This window comes from Heterodontus francisci, chromosome 14 (genome assembly GCF_036365525.1).
Source record: "Heterodontus francisci isolate sHetFra1 chromosome 14, sHetFra1.hap1, whole genome shotgun sequence".
Lineage (NCBI taxonomy): Eukaryota > Metazoa > Chordata > Chondrichthyes > Heterodontiformes > Heterodontidae > Heterodontus > Heterodontus francisci.
The window spans coordinates 28,783,755-28,803,224 of NC_090384.1; the positions used below are offsets into that span (position 1 = coordinate 28,783,755).

Below are 19,470 nucleotides of genomic sequence, written 5' to 3' on the forward strand. Positions count from 1 at the left end.
TTCCCTGGAGTACAGTTCTAGGTAGTGCTCCACCCAGCGGTCCATTTGCTTGTGATGGTCAGTGATTGTGTCCCCTGATTTAGATTTGGGGGGGGCGGGTGCGATCTTCTTGATGGTTGGCCCAAAAGCTCTCTTAATGCCATCATACATTTCTCTGATATTTCCGGTGTCAGAGGCCAACTGAATTTGACTGCATAGGTGTTGCCAGTAGTCATTTGCACAGCGCCTGGCTGTTCTTTGTGCAGCGCTTCTGGCTGCTTTAAGTGCTATAGATGTTAACTCGCTGGGGGCTTTCTTGTTGATCAACAGTGCAATGCGCTTAGCGGCTATGACAGGTTCCAGCTCTTCAAAGTGAGATTGAATCCAGTCTGCATTCTGCTTCACACGTTTGCCATAGATGGTCATTGCTGAGTCATAGATGGCGTCTCTGACGTAGGCCCACTTAGTCTCTGCATCCCCTGTGGGAGTGTTTTGAAGGGCTTTTTCAAGTGAATTTAGAAACATATGTAACAGCTGTGGATAAGAAATTCTGCTAGTGTTGATGCGCGGGCGGCCCTTCTGCTTGGAGTGATGCAGCTTCTTTGGTTTGAATCTAACCTTGCTGCACACCAGGAAGTGGTCGGTGTCGCAGTCCGCACTGTGGAAGCTGCGTGTGATTTGAACACTGTTTAAAGAGGCTCACCTTGTGACGATGAGGTCCAGTTGGTGCCAACGACGTGATCTTGGGTGCCTCCAAGAAACCTGGTGACAGGGTTTAGTATGAATGAACAAGTTGGTGATGCAGAGGTACACAACTCAAGCAGTCTCTGCCCGTTCTCATTCATCCTTCCGATGCCATAGCACCCAATGCAGGAGGGCCATGAGTCATGGTCGGCCCCTACCCTGGCGTTAAAGTCCCCCAGCAGGAACAGATGTTCGTGTATTAGGGATGCGCCTAATTTTTGTTTATTTTTTTATTTTATTTAGAGATACAGCACTGAAACAGGCCCTTCGGCCCACCAAGTCTGTGCCGACCAAGAACCACCCATTTATACTAACCCTACAGTAATCCCATATTTCCTACCTACACTAGGGGCAATTTACAATGGCCAATTTACCTATCACCTGCAAGTCTTTGGCAGTGGGAGGAAACCGGAGCACCCGGCGAAAACCCACGCAGTCACAGGGAGAACTTGCAAACTCCGCACAGGCAGTATCCAGGATTGGACCTGGGTCCCTGGAGCTGTGAGGCTGCGGTGCTAACCACTGCGCCGCCGCCATAATGATATTATGGAGTTCCTCATAGAACTAGTCTTTAACTTCAGGTGAGGAGCAGAGTGTTGGAGCATAGGTGCTGAGTAGGTGTACTAGACCAGAGGCGTTGAGCAGTCGGATGGACAGTATGCATTCCGAGCCATTTGAGGGCGGCTCTATCATGCTGAGCAAGGAGTTTCTGATGGCGAAGCCCACTCCATGCTGTCTCCATACAGGACTACTATATACCCCTATAATAGATAGTAAGAGCTGCAAAAGGGAATATGAAAAGAAACTTGTGTGGAATATCAAGATTCACACAGAATGTTTTTACAATTATATTAGAAGAGAAAGGGTGGACAAGGGTAATGTGGGCCCTCTTTAAAACAGATATGGGTAATATCGCAAATGAAAAGAAAGAAATGGCAGAATTGTTGAATGATAACTTTGTAATCCTGTACTGCGCTGTAATGTTCTATATATAGTGTAGGTCAGATAGTTTCACAGGTCGGCGCAACATCGAGGGCCGAAGGGCCTGTACTGCGCTGTAATGTTCTATATAATAGTCTTCACAGTAGAGGAAAAGGATAGCATACCTGACATTTCAGGAAGCTAATAATGAATCAGGAACTGGAACTCATTAAAATCATAAAAAGCAAAAAAACAGTATTAAAAAAATAATGGCACAAAAGAATGACAAATCCCCAGGACCTGATGGCTTCCATCCCAGTGCTTTAAAAGAAGTAAATGAAGAAATTGCAGATCATTTAGCCATTATCTTCCAAAGCTTTCTTGATTCAACAGCAGCAACAAAACAACTTACATTTATATAGCACCTTTAACACTGTAAAAGATCCTAAGGCACTTCACAGGAGCATTATCAAACAAACTTTGACACCAAACTACATAAGGAGATTTTAGGGCAGATGACCAAAAACTTGGTCAAACAGGTTTTAGGGAGAATCTTAAAGGACGAAAGAGAGGTAGAGAGGCGGAGAGCTTTAGGGAGGTAATTCCAGATTTTAGGGTCTTGGCAGCTGAAGGCACGGCCACCAATGGTGGAACCACTAAAATGAGATATATGTGAAGAATTGGAGTGGCACAGATATCTCAGGATTATAGAACTGGAGGAGGTTATAGAGAAGGGAGGGGTGAGAGTTTGGAGGTTTTACAAGAATAAGAATTGTAATATCAATTCAGCACTTGTTCCTTCAGATTGGAATATTGCAAATATAACTCCATTATTTAAGAAAGGTAAGGGGGGAAACTATAATAAATTATAGACTTATTAGTCTAATGTCTGTTGTGGAGAAGTTATTGGAATCTATAATTCAGGGCACAGTGACTAAGCACTTACAGAAATTAGCCAACATGAATTTTTAATGGGTGGGTTATATCTAATGAACCAAATTCAGTTGTCTGAGGAAGTAACTAAAGTAGTAGATAGGAAAATGTCTAATCTATATGGACTTCCAGAAGACATTTGATAAGACACAGTTAGCCACAATTAAAACCCATGGAATTGAAGGCAAATTATTGACCTGGTTAGAAGATTGGTTAGGCTATAAGGGATAATGGGCATGCACTTGAATGGAAGGAATTGATGCACCTCAAGGATCTGAGCTGGGGCCTCAACTACTAACTATATTGTCTTCTCATCATCCAAAGCCCCTAACACTCCTTCCAGGTGAAACAGCAATTTACTTACACTTCTTTCAATTTAGCATACTGTTTTCAATGCTCACTATAGAGACTCCTCTACACTGGGGAGGCCAAATGCAGATCGGGTGATCACTTTATGGAACACCTCCATTCAGTCTGCAAACGTGATCCCAAGCTTCTGGTGATTTGTCATGTTAATTCTCTGTCCCACCCCCACGCTGACCTTTACGTCTTCGACCTCCTACACTGTTCCAGAGAAGCTCAACATAAGCTTAAGAAACAGTATTTTTTGGGTAGGCACTTTATAGCCTTCTGGACTCAACACTGAGTTCAACAATTTTAGATCATAACCTCTGACCCCATTTTTCCTTTTGTTTTTTTTTGTCGGAAGGCAGCTGTTGGTGCTGATTCTGCTTTTCCCATTTACACCTCTTCTAAACCATCTTTTGTTTCTTTGCTTGTCCCATTATCATCTCCTTTTGCCTTGTACATCATCCCTTTTGTTATGTAATATCTCCTGCCTTCCACTCCATCACTGACCTTCCCTTTGGTTCTTTTCTCCCCTCCCCCACTTTACCTGCCTTGCTTAACAACTGTTATATCCCTCACTCTGAAGAAGGGTCACTGACCTGAAATGTTAACTCTGCTTCTCTCTCCACAGATGCTGCCTAACCTGCTGAGTATTTCCAGCATTTTCTATTTTTATTTCAGATTTCCAGCATTGCAATATTTTGCTCTTGCAATATACTTACTACTGACTGAGATAATGGAGAGCCACATATCCAAGTTTGCTGATGAACAAGGATGAGTGGCATAGTAAGTAGTGTAGACGAGAGTATAACATTACAAAGAGATATTGATAGATTAAGCGAGTAGGCAAAACTGTGACAGATAGATTTCAACACAGGTATGTGTGAGATCGTCCATTTTGGACCAAAACAGAATAGATTTGGTAGTTTTTAAATGGTGAAAAACGAGGAATATTGGTGAGGGTCCAAGGAGAGTTGGGATCCATGTGCACAGATCACTCAAATGTAGTAGTTAGATACAAAAAAAAATCAAAAAGGCTAATGGAATGATAGCCTTTTTATCCAGAGGGTTAGAACATAAAGGGCTGAAAGCTTTGCTACAGCTATACAAAGCCTTAGTTAAACCACATCTGGAGTACTCTGCACAGTTCTGGGCTCTTAGAAAGAATATGTTGGCCTTGGAAGGATTGCAGCACAGAATCACCAGAATCTTACCAGGGCTCCAAGGGTTAAATTATGAGGAGAGATTGTGTAAACTAGGCTTGTATTCCTTTGGAATTCAGAGGTCAGGGTGTGATCTGATTGAAGTTTTGAGGATCTGGAAAGGAATTGACAGAATAAATAGATTTTTTTTCCACTGATGGCAGAATCTCGGTTACGGGGACATAACCTTAAAATCAGAACCAGGCCATTCAAGAGAAAAGTTAGGAAACACTTCTTCATACAACGAATGGCACAAGTGTGAAACCCTCTCCCAGCAGTAGATGGCTATTTTAAATGTGATGTCATTTTAAATCTGAGATCGTTAGATTTATGTGAGCCAAGGGTATTAAGGGATATCAAGCCAAGACAGGTAAATGGATTTAAAATACACTTTAGCCGTGATCTCACTGAACAGTGGAACAAGCTTGATGTGACGAATGGCCTTCTGTTTTTCCAATGACCCTAGAAGCCCATGGAATGGGTCACCTCACCAGTTGGGGATGGAGGTGGGCTGCAAGTCTGCTAAATGAGGACAAAGTTGGTGATAGATTAGATTAGATTAGATTAGAGATACAGCACTGAAACAGGCCCTTCGGCCCACCGAGTCTGTGCCGAACATCAACCACCCATTTTATACTAATCCTACACTAATCCCATATTCCCAACAAACATCCCCACCTATCCCTATATTTCCCTACCACCTACCTATACTAGTGACAATTTATAATGGCCAATTTACCTATCAACCTGCAAGTCTTTTGGCTTGTGGGAGGAAACCGGAGCACCCGGAGAAAACCCACGCAGACACAGGGAGAACTTGCAAACTCCACACAGGCAGTACCTGGAATCGAACCCGGGTCCCTGGAGCTGTGAGGCTGCGGTGCTAACCACTGCGCCACTGTGCCGCCCTCAAACTTGTGATAATGGGAGTTTTTTATTTAGTGGAGAATTCTTAATTTTTAGAATTAATACCATGTGCAAAATTCATCTCCATACCGTCATTGAAGTTCAATGTTACATTCCTATTTACAACAGTAAGTAAACTTCAAATGGACTTTATTGGCTGTAAAGTAACTTGGGACCTCCTGAGGTCACAAAGGGCACTATATAAATGCATGTTCTTCATCCTCTCTGTGTATCTCCCTGGATACTCACAGGTTCCTTGGGGTATTGCACACATCTACTCTAATGCACTCAGTTCATACAGTTCTTTGTGTGGTGTGCTGTGTCATGTAGTGTACTGTTTAGTCAATGTAGCTCCTCCCATTGTATAGAATATCAGCGGTTCCAAATCCATTCCAATTCACTCCCATTATATGAAATTAGAATTCGTCAAGTAGCTTCTTATCTGCTACCCAAGCACAAAGTTCTGATGGGTTAACTATTCCTCTCCTATTCAAGCTGATTATTTAGAACCCCTGATCCATGCATTTATTGTTCCCCCCCCCCCCCCCCCCTTTCTCAGTTACCGTGCATCATGTTCACTGATGAATACACTGCTAAACCTGATCCAGACACAGCAGCATATTGTTGAAGTCTCGTTATTTTATTGTGCGTTTCTGTTACCAAAGTATATCCTGTTTTTGTTTGGATTTAATCTGAGTGAATGATTTAATGAGCTGTCGAAAGATTTAACAATAGGCTGTCCTCATTACACTTCAGAGAAGTGCTGATTCAAACACAACACATAAAACCAAGTAGTCCAGTGTTTATTCCGGTGGAACTGTACTTCACAGAGATCTTCACACAGAAAACTGAAAATATTCCTGTAGCTAAAGTCCTAAAAGCTGTGAGTGTATTTACAAGATTTTGAGTCCCTAATCACACTTGTTTACTGCACTGTATGCAAAAGCATTGGAAAGATAAAAGAATGCTTTGGCAAACATCCCTTGATGACTGTTTTGTTGTTGGGCCGCAATTACTGAGATATTGAAGATTCATGAGATGATCGAGCGTCCCGACAGAATAGCGGGCTCCTAATTGGAGGTGCAAAGGCTGGGACATTTCCTTTCAGTTGTGTGCACCGTGATGGCCCCAAGACCAGATCAGAATGTCAGTGTTCTGCTACAGTAGCGCTTTTGTTTAGGTTGGAGCTGCCTTGTGTTCATTAAGGCTGCGAAAACGTGTCTTGTTTAGCATAGAGCGACTTTCAAAGGAAGCAACTTCACTTCCTTGATGAAGCGTGAAGGGACATAATTTAACTGCAAGGGACACAGAACAAGTGTTACTGCAAAGACAGGCAATTTGGGAGATTATTTCCATATTTAAAGCCACAATATAATTTTCTCTTTGAACATTTGAAAACAGTTTTACATTTACCATCTTAAGATCTATTTCTGAGCGTGAGGAGCAGCTGGAGTCATTGTAGGGCTTACAGGAGGCTGAGAATTTCCCGGTGAGCGCAATCCAGGTGGTGGTCATCCTGCAGCTACAGAGAGTTCAGGAGGATAGAAGTGGAAGACCATCCGGCAAGTTAGGAAGAGTGCAGTGCATAATTCTTCTGGGAGTGTGGCTCTCTCAAAGTAATTTTCAGTGCTGAAGGTGGCAACACCCCAAGGGGTTGCAGTCTGCAGCACATCCATGACACCATGGGGCAAATGACTGCACTGGGGCGCACAACAAAGTGTAGAAGTGCAGTCAGTGGTCATAGAGAAATGAATAGTCAGGGGAATGGACAGATACGTCTGCAACCGCTGACGTGAGTCTTGCAGGGTGTGTTGCCCCCCTGGTGTCAGGGTAAAGTACATCCCTGAACATGTGTAGAATATTTTGCGGGGAAAGGAGAATAGACAGCAGTCCTTGCTGCAGCCAATGACCTGGGTAGAAAAAGGGTTGCGGTCCTACAGACAAAGTTTCAGTTTCAAGTTAAAGAACATGATCTTAAAGGTAGTAATCTCTGAATTATTCCCGTTGCCGCGTTGAAAAGGGATCTGGCTGAGGTAGATTGGAATCAAAGATTGGCAGGTATAATAGTAAACAAGCAATGGGAGACCTTCAAGGAGATGTTTTGGGTACAGACTAGACACATTCCCATGATGGGGAAAGGAAGGACATCCAAAGCTAGAGTTGTGTGGATGCCTTAAGATATAGAGGTGAAAATGAAACAGAAGAAGGAGGCTTATGATAAATGTCAAGTTCACAATTCAGTAGAAAACTGAGCTGAATACAAGAAGTACAAGGGAGGATGGAAAAAAAGAAATGAGGGGCAAAGCGAGTGAATGAGAATAGATTAGTGGGTAACATAAACAGGGGCCGAAAAGTCTTTAATAAATATATAAATAGTAAAAGCATAGTCAAAGGAAGGGTGGGGCTGATTAGGGACCAAAAAAAAAAGAGATCTTCTTGTAGAGCAGGGTTGTCCAACATGCAGCCTGTGGGCCAGAATCCAGCCCACCAAGGATGAGAAGTTTGTACTGGAATCCCACCATTGGCTTCTTTCGGCCCGCCAAAACTTTCTGTTTGCATGTCTGCCGGCATTTCTGCCCATACTCCATTCCCAATGCGGCCTTCCCGGCCTTGAGCTTGGGCCCCAGGCCCAACACTGGCTCTGCCTGTGTACGGACCCAGCCTGGGCATCAGGCCCTGGGCTCTTCATCTCCACCCCTGTCACCAAGGAGGAGCTGCCTGAGGAGGCGGCAGGGCCGAGGCCCGGTCCCTGGGAGCAGGGTGCTGGGGTAACTGGGCCCTGGGATTTTTTTTATTTTTTATTCATTCATGGGATGTGGGCATCACTGGCTAGGCCAGCATTTACTGCCCCATCCCTAATTGCCCTTGAGAAGGTGGTGGTGAGCTGCCTTCTTGAACTGTTGCAGTCCATGTGGGGTAGGTACACCCACAGTGCTGTTAGGAAGGGGGTTCCAGGATTTTGACCCAGCGACAGTGAAGGAACGGCGATATAGTTCCAAGTCAGGATGGTGTGTGACTTGGAGGGGAACTTGCAGGTTGTGGTGTTCCCATGCATTTGCTGCCCTTGTCCTTCTAGTTGGTAGTAGAGCATGGCTACCCGACCAGACCTGACGACTGGTTCGGGTCGGGCCGGACACAGTGCTGCCTTTTGGTCAGGGAGGGAAAAGCTTCAAAATATGAACAGCCAGGACGTCAACGCAAACATGCATCCGGACTCCACAGCAGTCTGCAGTGAGCGATTCTATCCAAGGTAGAGCACAACCTCTTTGATATAATCAACTTCATTCTGGTAGACGGGTCGGGTCGGGCACAGGAAAAAAATCAAAGGACTCGGGCTGGGTCGGGTTCTGGTTGGATGTGGCTCTGTCGGGCTCGGCTCGGGTTTCAGTTGCATACCCGAGCAGGTCTTTAGGTGGTAGAGGTCGCGGGTTTGGAAGGTGCTGTCTAAGGAGCCTTGGTGCATTGCTACAGTGCATCTTGTAGATGGTACACACTGCTGCCACTGTGCATTGTTGGTGGAGGGAGTGAATGTTTGTGGATGCCAAACAAGAGGGCTGCTTTGTTCTGGATGGTGTCGAGCTTCTTGAGTGTTGTTGGAGTTCCATCCAGGCAAGTGGAGAGTATTCCATCACACTCCTGACTTGTGCCTTGTAGATGGTGGATAGGCTTTGGGGAGTCAGGAGGTGAGTTACTCACCGCAGGATTCCTAACTTCTGACCTGCTCTTGTAGCCACGGTATTTATATGGCTACTCCAGTTCAGTTTCTGGTCAATGGTAACCCCCAGGATGTTGATAGTGGGGGATTCAGCAATGGTAATGCCATTGAATGTCAAGGGGAGATGGTTAGATTCACTCTCGTTGGCGATGGTCATTGCCTGGTACATGTGTGGCGCGCATGTTACTTGCCACTTATCAGCCCAAGCCTGGATATTGTCCAGGTCTTGCTGCATTTCCGCAGGGACTGCTTCAGTATCTGAGGAGTCACGAATGATGCTGAACATTGTGCAATCATCAGCGAACATCCCCACTTCTGACCTTATGATTGAAAGAAGGTCATTGATGAAGCAGCTGAAGATGGTTGGGCCTAGGACACTACCCTGAGGAACTCCTGCAGTGATGTCCTGGAGCTGAGATGTTGACCTCCAACAACCACAACCATCTTCCTTTTGAACTAGGTATGACTCCAACCTGCGGAGGGTTTTCCCCCTGATTCCCATTGACTTCAGTTTTGCAGCGGGGGGGAACACAGAGGGAGGGGTCGAAGAGAGAGACAAAGAGACAGAGAGATAGACAGAGACACAGAGAGAGAGAGAGGCAGGGAGAGATAGACAGAGAGGGTGAAAGGCAGGGATATTGATAAACATGGAGAGAGACAGAGAGGGAGAGAGGCAGGGCGATGAAGATGACTCCTGACAGGTGGACATCTGTCTGGAATACTCCACATCGCAACATCAAGGGTGCAGGCAACCATTGTCTATATGTGCAACCAAAAACAATGCCACGTATCTCACTAAATCCATGTTCAACATAGTGATGAGAAAGTATATTCATAAATTAGTCTTCTCATTTAAAGCTTGGTCACAAAATGCACATTTTTGTTGTTTTGATTAACAGTAAAATAAATTTCTAATACCTTTATCTTTCCAAAATTTGCTCACCGGCCCCCTGTGTAGGACAAAAATTATAATGTGGCCCCTCATGCGAAAAGGTTGGACACCCCTGTTGTAGAGGCAGAGAGCATGGTTAAAGTACTAAATTAGTACTCCCTGAAGAAGAGAATGCTGCCATTGTGACATTAAAGATTCTATTAATACAATCATTTTATGTAAAATCAATTACATACTTAAAACTAGGATTCACCTGAAAAGATGTGTATATTTATTTGTATTCAAAACCGAATTAGCATTTTCTCAGTATTTCACAGGCTTTTAATATATTTCAAGGAGAATCTTGTAACACAAAGTAAACACGACCATTTATTCAGCAATGAACATCCCAGAAAAAAACCTACATTTACACAGCGCCTTTAATGCAGTAAAGCATCTCAAGGCATTTAACAGCAATTTACCTTGCATACTGAACATGTTAAACTTGCTCAACCAAAACCAAGAAATGCTGGAATCACTCAGCAGGTCTGGCAGCATCTGTGGAAAGAGAAGCAGAGTTAACGTTTCGGGTCAGTGACCCTTCTTCGGAACTGACAAATATTAGAAAAGTCACAGATTATAAGCAAGTGAGGTGGGGGTGGGACAAGAGATAACAAAGGAGAAGGTGCAGATTGGACCAGGCCACATAGCTGACCAAAAGGTCACGGAGCAAAGGCAAACAATATGTTAATGGTGTGTTGAAAGACAAAGCATTAGTACAGATTAGGTGTGAATACACTGAATATTGAACAGCAGCAAGTGCAAACCTGAAAAAAAACCTGAAAAAAACAGTGGGTAAGCAAACTGAACAAACTAAGATGAAATGAAATAGATGCAAAAAAAGATTGTAGAAAATGTAAAAAAGAATGTAAAAAAAAGGAAGAAAAAATAACTAAAAATGAAAGTAAAATGGGGGGCTGTCATGCTCTGAAATTATTGAACTCAATGTTCAGTCCGGCAGGCTGTAGTGTGCCTAATCGGTAGATGAGATGCTGTTCCTCGAGCTTGCGTTGATGTTCACTGGAACACTGCAGCAATCCCAGGACAGAGATGTGAGCATGAGAGCAGGGGGGAGTGTTGAAATGGCAAGCAACCGGAAGCTCAGGTTCCTGCTTGTTAAACTTGCTATTTTGCCTCAAATATTGTATTTATTATTGAGCTAGAAATCACTGATGACGTAAAAGAGAACCAACCAGAGAGCATAAGCAACTTTTAAAAAGCAGAACCTTCAAAAGGCCTCTAATTAGGTCTCTAATTGACCCCAGGATATGCCTAACATCAATTAGCCTCTAATTGACCTCACCTTGCCTGTTCACCAGCATTAGACATTGTGACCTGAAAGAGAAAGGCCAATTATACACAGACGTACCTTAGCAACAGAGAAATATATTGCGGGTCACATAGTATAATAGTCCAGTCCTTAAAAAAAGCATATCCTCCAGTTTACTGTGAGCAACATTATGATACTAGTCAACTCTGTGATACCATCTGTTTTGTAACAGACAGCCCTTGCCCTGACTGCAAAGTAATATTTTACATGTTTCCCTATTACTTTAAATAGAGCAGGAGATTGCAATGGAAATTAAGTAAGTATTTTAAGCAAGCTCAGTGTGAGCCAGGGTGTTTTTCAGTTTCTCTGTGCTATCTTTTTAGTGCTGCGAAATTATAGCATGCCTTATCCATTTGCCTCATGTATGCCAGGAGTTTTCCAGATTCCCTGTTTGGCTCTTGGAGTGTTCATTGCTCTCAATAATACCCCACCTTTCCTTTTCACAGAAGACAGCCTGGACGGCGATCGCGATTATGTTACATCCGATGTCCGCTTCCCGTACTACCCAAGTGTCATCTTCGCTATCATAGGCAGCTCTGTTGTCTTCGTCCTGCTGGTGGCACTGCTTGCCATGATGCTGCACCACCACCGCAAGCGGAATAATCTGATTGGGCACGTCACGCCGCCCCTGCACCGCCTGCAGCACCCACTGCTCCTGTCGCGGCTTGTCATCCTAGACCGCACCCACCACTGCAGTGTCACATACAACACCAGCAACGGCATTCAGGTCACATCCACTTCCATGTACCACCAGCCACTGGCGATGGAGGAGGTGCCACCCTCATACTCTGAGGCTGTGCTGGAACAGAGGTATGGAACCATTTACCCTAACAAAACCACTTACAGTTAATGCTTTGTTTGGTTAACTCCTAAATAAAACCATTATTTATGGCAGGGGGTGTTATTGCCAGATCTCACTCTCTATGAAATGTGGTTTCTGAAGGATTAGTCGCGTACTATGGTTCAATAAATTGCTTCGTGACAAAACAGTGCGCTTGATCGGTGCTCCATCCATCATCTTAAACATTCACTCCCTCCACCATCGGTGCACCGTAGTCAAAGTGTGTGTATCTACTAGATCCACTGTAGCAACACACCAAGGCTTCTTCAACAGAAGCTCCCAAACCCGCGGCCTCCACCCCCTAGACAGACAATGGCAGCAGCTGCACAGGAACACTACCACTTTCAAGTCGCACATCATCTCAACTTGGACATAAATCGCTGTTCTTTCATGGTTGCTAGGTCAAAATCCTGGAGCTCCCTACCTAACGGCACTACGGGAGCACCTTCACTACACTGCAGCAGTTCAAGGCAGCTCACCACCACCTTCTCAAGGACTACTCGGGATGGGCAATAAATGCTGGCCTATCTAGTGACACGCACATCCCGTGAATGAAAAAAATAAATATGGAGTCATTGCAGTGCTCTTTATTGAATGGTGTTTTGCCATGAAACAGAAGGGGATGCGTGAATGGGTAGTTTATGGGCAGATCCTACCCTTGTCAAGAGCATATATGCAGAATGTCAGAGCAGTGAGGGAGGTGGTAATCCAGCCTGAGCGGCCTGTAGCAGCAGTAATAACCATGGTCTATGAGGTTGTCCTGACTGTTGTCCAGAAACAACAGTCAGAAAGCCTCCAGCCCAAACCTGTGTCTTGCTGGACCTGTAGAAGGACACAATTCTCCTTCTAGTTGGTGTCCTAGTGGTTCCTATGGCCTGCTCAGAGACTGTCTCTATCGTGGGGCTACAATAGTGAGACTTTATTCGGTCCCTGATAGTGAAACTCTTAATTTGTTGAGGCCCTTTCAGTGAGCCTGTCTCTTTAATGGAGCTGTGTTCGTGAGACCCTGTTAGTGAGCCTGTCTCTTTAATGGGGCCCTGATGACACTCTTTTTATTCATTTATGGGATGTAGGCGTCGCTGGCTAGGCCAGCATTTATTGCCCATCCCTAATTGCCTTTGAAAAGGTGGTGGTGAGCTGCCTTCTTGAACCGCTGCAGTCAATGTGAGGTAGGTACACCCACCGTGCTGTTAGGAAGGGAGTTCCAGGATTTTGAGCCAGCGACAGTGAAGGAACGGAGATATAGTTCCAAGTCAGGATGGTGTGTGGCTTGAAGGGGAACTTTCAGGTGGTGGTGTTCCCATGCATTTGCCGCCCTTGTCCTTCTAGTTGGTAAAGGTCACGTGTTTGGAAGATGCTGTCTAAGGAGCCTTGGTGCGTTGCTGCAGTGCATCTTGTAGATGGTACACACTGCTGCCACTGTGCGTCGGTGGTAAAGGGAGTGAATGTTTGTAGATGGGGTGCCAATCAAGCGGGCTGCTTTGTCCTGGATGGGTCAAGCTTCTTGAGTGTTGTTGGCGCTGCACCCATCCAGGCAAGTGGAGAGTATTCCATCACACTCCTGACTTGTGCCTTATAGATGGTGGACAAGCTTTGGGGAGTCAGGAGGTGAGTTACTCACCGCAGGATTCCTAGCCTCTGACCTGCTCTTGTAGCCACGGTATTTATGTGGCTGCTCCAGTTCAGTTTCTGGTCAATGGTAACCCTTAGGATGTTGATAGTGGGGGATTCAGCGATGGTAATGCCATTGAATGTCAAGGGGAGATGGTTAGATTCTCTTTTGTTTGAGTTATTCATTACCTGGCACTTGTATGGCATGAATGTTACTTGCCACTTATCAGCCCTTTAAGGGGGATGTGATGGTGAGACGCCGTGTTCAATGGGGCCGTGTTCGTGAGAGTGTCTGTTTAATGGGGCCCTGTTAGTGAGAGTGTCTGTTTATTTGGGTGTGGTTAGTGTGAGTGTCTGTTTATTTGGGTGTGGTTAGTGAGAGTGTCTGTTTATTTGGGTGTGGTTAGTGTGAGTGTCTGTTTATTTGGGTGTGGTTAGTGAGAGTGTCTGTTTAATTGGGTGTGGTTAGTGAGAGTGTCTGTTTATTTGGATGTGGTTAGTGAGAGTGTCTGTTTATTTGGGTGTGGTTAGTGTGAGTGTCTGTTTAATGGGGCTGTTTTAATGAGACAGTTTAATAGGGCTGTGATAATGAGTGCCTGCCAGAGTGATTCTGGGGTTTCAATGTTTTTTTCAAAGTGACTCCTGACAATGCAGCCCCACCCCCCACCCCCCGGCGATGTCATCAGGTCACTCCTAGTTTCGTACATGTGCAGAGTATGTCAGCACCTGGCTTGCTGTGCGAACACGACTAATTCGCACATGTGCACAAATTAGTCATTTGTGGCTCGTGACTCCCGGTACTCAGCTCCCTCCCGCTTCCGGTCCCCGCTCCCTCCCATTTCTGGTCCCCGCTCCCTCCCGCGGTCTCGGCCTTTTTTCCCTTCATGGGGGAAGAGAGAGAGAGTGGCAAGATAGGCAGGGGAGGGGAGGCAGACTGCGAGCGGGAGGGAGCGGGGAAGGGAGTGGCTGAGGGGGAAGAAGGGGTGAGGCCACGGATTGTGTTGTAATGCACACACAATCCTGCACATGCAGCTATCATGGAGCTCAGGTCTAAACACAAAGCTCACTGAAGTGATGCTGGATCAAGTTGTGGATTTGGCTCTTATAACAACACAGAAGCAGCTCTCTGCTGGTGTTCATGCTGAACACGAGCTCCCAGGGTTTATCTGTTCCAACTTCCAAAATTTTAGAAATCTCTTTTTAAAATGCTCACTAGTTTAAAATTCAGGTTAATGTCCTGAAATAATCAGCAATAAGATTCAATAAACAACCCGTTGCGGGGAGCAGGAGTGGGGACCAGAAGTGGCCATTTTGGTTTCATTTGTTTTCGTGATATATTGAGCAGCGTCATCTTTGCTACTGGCAGCTGCCGAAGCATCGCAGACAGTGACGTTTAAGTGCATGAGGCTGCATTTGTGCATGTGCAAGTACTGGGCCACCGAGTGGTTGCGTTGTCAGCAAACGCAGCCTTTTTAAAATTCTTACACGGGATGTGGACATTGCTGGCCAGACCAGCATTTATTGCCCATCCCTAATTGCCTTTGAGAAGATGGTGGTGAGTTGTCTTGGATGGTAGCGTAAAATGAGTGAAAGCAAATTGACAGCCCATTTAGCAGGCCGCTGATCGTCTTTCCCATGAAAAGGTTGTTGGTAATCTTATGTTTGATACAACTCACGTCAAAAGCATGAGCTATACCTGATATAACTGTAGTGGAATAACTTAGCAACCTCCTACTTCGTACCCTGAAACAAGTAGGTCTGGCAAACGCATTCTTATGAAGACGGTATAAAACTGAAAATTCTGGAAATATTCTGTGGGTCAGGCAACATCTGTGGAGAGAGAAGTGGGGATAACCTCTCAGGTGGATGACCTTTCACCAGAATTGGAAAAGGTTAGAGATATTACAGTTTTAAAGCAAGTACAAAGGCAGGGAAAGGAAGGAGGGGAGAAAAAAACAAAAGGGAAGATCTGTGATAGAGTGGAAGGCAGGAGAGATTAAATGACAAAAGGGATGATGGTGCAAGGCAAAAGGAGATGGTAAGAGGACAAGTAAAGAAAAAAAGATAGTTCTCGAAGAGGTGTAAATGGGAAAAGCAGAATCGTCACCAACAGCTGCCATCCAAAAAATGGGGGCAGAGGTTATGATCTGAAATTGTTGAACTCGATATTGAGTCCAGAAGACTGCAAAGTGCTTCATTGAAAGATGAGGTGCTGCTCCTTGTGTTTCAGTGTAGGAGGTTGAGGTCAGAGAGGGAGTGGGGCAGATGGCATGTGCAAAACGGGCTGTCGCTTTGCTATTGCTTGTTTTGCACAACCATCCTCATGAAGGCGGTGCCCCTTCAGCATTCCGGCATTGCTAAGTTATTCTGAAATATGGGGTGGTGGAGGGAGTGTAAATTTCCTTGACAATTATCCTGCTTCGCCATAACTTTGGGGGTAAGTGCATAAACAGGAGGTTGCACTTACAGAGCAGGAGAAACTCGGAGGAAGTTCAGTCCCCATTGCAGCCCCCAACCACCGCTCCACCTTTTGTTTCTGAATGTGCTGCACGAACATGAGTGGGATGCTCAGAGGGTTAAGTGGTATCAGTGCTGAATGCAATGCAGGAGCTGTAATTAACCTGAATGGTGTTTCATACTACCCCTGAGACTGTTCATTGGGTTGGCTGGAAGGCCATTAAGTGCTTATTGAAAATCCGCAAAGCTTCAATCAGTATCAAACTTCTTCATTCATGGTCTGTGTGTGTATGAACTCATTTCTTCTCATTTCCACTAGCAGACCACCGTGGTTCGACCTCCCACCTCCACCATACCTCTCAGATACAGAGATCCCCAGCCATCCTGAGCTGCCACCTTATCGCTCCAGAGCAGGAAGCACCTTGAGCTCAGAACATCCCAGTAGCCTACAGGAGAATTCTGAAATGAGAGACTGTCTGCTCAGTGCCAGATCAGAGGCGGGACTGTGAACAAAGCCACAGCGAAGTGGAACGGCAGTTGTGTTCTTGCACTAGGTACTATTTAAGGAGCCTTCATTGAAGGATTTAACTCAAGAAACAAAGAAAGGACTTCACACACTTAAATCTTGTAGACCGGTTTCATCTCTTCATTGTGAAGACATGACTGTGGCGTGCAGCTGTGTGATCCTGAGTAATAAAATCCAGTCGCTTTACTGATGTTTAACCCTGGAGGCCTGCTATTTGTCAACGACGGCCAATCAATTGGCCTCAGGTATGGGTGGCCAGTTGGGACCACCTTGCAGATTTACTGTGGGGTAGCCTAGAGACTGCACTGTAAATCTAAATAGTAAATGCAAGAATGTGAAGTTTTGTGATGCATGATTGCTGTTAAGTCTCTGGTACAAATGATAGGTATGTACTCCCGCAGCAACCAAGAGTGAGGCGGAAACAGATGTTTGTAAATCACTGGAGAGCTTCAGGCGACATATCTGGGCAGAATGGAAACAAGCAGAATTATGCTGATTTTACAATTGTGTTTGGTTTAAGTGTAGGTTCAACCTTTCAGAATCTATTCTGTGTATTCTGGCACTTCTGCCCTTGATATTCAAGTAGTACAGCATTACTGTTTATCATGCAAAGTAGCTTTTTTTGGACTGTGATTCTCTTCCTTTTTTCCATTCCCCTCTTCAAGCTGATAGGTGGTCAACTGCATCTATGCAATCCTCAACAGCGTGTGTCCCGGCGCAGTGCATGCTGGAGTCACCTTACCATTCGCAAACCAGAGCTTGTATGGCATAGTGTAAGTAGCAGCGTGATTCACTTACACTGCCATTTCCCTGCCTTTAGTGCCAGAAAACCCGATGCCTCAGATGTGCCATTTCATTGGCGCAGGTCTCCAGGAAACTCAAGGTCAATTTTAACTGAAAATAAGAAAGGAGGAAAGAGCTCATGACAGAGGTTCATGTTGCAGCATCTGCTTGACCCCAGTCTCACTGCCACCACCTCTGGTGGCGGTGGCCATTTAGAGATGCATAGCAACATAGCTGAGGACGGTTCGCAGCTGTTTCCTGCAGTGCTGGAGCTGACTTTTCACCTTTTGTGGTGGTGGAGATGCAAGCTCACCATTATCTTGAAAACAAAGGTGTGCTATCGGGTGCATTTTTCAAATAAAGGCCTTTAACTAGATATCTTTGCCCCATGGAATGTTAGCATTCGGAGCTATCTCTAAACAGCCTGATGACATTGCCTGCAACATCTCAGTAGGTTTTGGGTTTCAAACACTCGGACACATGTTGCTTCATCATGAAGGGCTGATGGCGAAAAATACATCCAGCTCTTTCAAAGCCAAGAAATTCACATGTGAAACATAAACCTGTCTTTTCTCTTTCCAATCGGTGACAGATTTGCTGCATATTTCTAACAGTGTTGGTTCTTATTCTGAGATTCACTTCCCCTTTGTAAAATGTTGGTCCTGTCACTTTATGAGAATCTAGCTTTTATAACTGTCCAAAATTACCTCCAAACAAAGCATTGCAGTGAGCTTACTGTTGGGTTTGATCATATTATTTGTGCTCTTAGGGGTGGATCCTCTGTCATTAGTCAAACAAAACTATAAACCCATTTAACAAGGATATGTTTATTATTTCACTACACAGAGAGGAAACCTTCCCGACACTGCTTTTCTTCAATATAAGCAGACCTTTGCCAAGTAAAACACACATATCATAGATGCACACCCAACTCAAGAAATGTAAACAATGGCACTTCATCAAAGATAAATTCCATTGTACCAAAGCCACTCCAATTATATAAAATTTCACTACCAAGCATCTGTCCAACATATAAAGCGTCTTTGTAGCACATCCACCTCACACTGAATAAAATTACACTAGGCACTTCCAAATATACTGTAGCAAACTGCTAACCCTGAATAGATTTGCACAGTACTAAAGTCACTCGCTACTCAATAGAATATCACTATACAAAATCCCATCGCATTTTGCAGAATTCCACCATATCAATCCCCTCCCATTGAATAATATTGCACCATACAAAGCCCCATTGCGTTTCGTCTGATTCTGCAGTATCAAGCCTCCTCATTGTCTCGAATTACATTGCCACAATCCCTCTTCTATTATATAGAACTCCACAGGATTAAGCCACATCATAATGTATGGCATTCTACACCAAGCCACTCATATTCTATAAAATTCCACTGTACCAAATCCGTCTCATTCACTCCCATTGTGTAGAATTCCCCTGTACATCCACTTCAATTGTATAGAATTTGCAGTACATCCACCTCCCAGTCTACTAAATTACACTGTACAAAGCCCTCTCCTACAATACAGAATCACACTCCAGCTCCACTCAGTCCCAGTATATTGACTTATGTTGCACCGAACTCCCCCTCCCATTGTAAATAATCCCATTGTACTAAATCCCCTCCCATTGTAAACAATCCCACTTTAAACCCCTTCCCATTGTAAACAATCCCACTTTAAACCCCTTCCCATTGTAATCAATCTCACTTTAAACCCACTCCCATTGTAATCAATCCCACTTTAAACCCCCTCCCATTGTAAACGATCCCACTTTAAACCCCTTCCCATTGTAATCAATCCCACTTTAAACCCCCTCCCATTGTAAACGATCCCACTTTAAACCCCCTCCCATTGTAAACAATCCCACTTTAAACCCCCTCCCATTGTAAATGATCCCACTTTAAACCCCCTCCCATTGTAAATGATCCCACTTTAAACCCCCTCCCATTGTAAACGATCCCACTTTAAACCCCCTCCCATTGTAAACAATCTCACTTTAAACCCCCTCCCATTGTAAACAATCTCACTTTAAACCCCCTCCCATTGTAAACAATCTCACTTTAAACCCCCTCCCATTGTAAATGATCCCACTTTAAACCCCCTCCCATTGTAAATGATCCCACTTTAAACCCCCTCCCATTGTAATCAATCCCACTTTAAACCCCCTCCCATTGTAAATGATCCCACTTTAAACCCCCTCCCATTGTAAACAATCCCACTTTAAACCC

General features: G+C 44.6%; 1 protein-coding gene across 3 annotated transcripts in view; it reads left to right on the top strand.

Moving 5' to 3' along the window:
- The window catches only part of ldlrad3 (low density lipoprotein receptor class A domain containing 3), a 257,228-nt gene extending 238,182 nt beyond the window's left edge, over positions 1–19,046 (top strand). For 2 of the 3 annotated variants that reach the window (XM_068046817.1, XM_068046818.1), the window contains exons 5-6: positions 11,456–11,819; positions 16,238–19,046. In XM_068046817.1, coding sequence (XP_067902918.1) covers positions 11,456–11,819; positions 16,238–16,427 — 554 coding nt within the window. In that variant the 3' untranslated portion in view covers positions 16,428–19,046. The remainder of the gene's footprint in view (positions 1–11,455; positions 11,820–16,237) is intronic. The other variant, XM_068046819.1, reaches the window with a different exon arrangement.
- Positions 19,047–19,470: the final 424 nt, after the last annotated feature.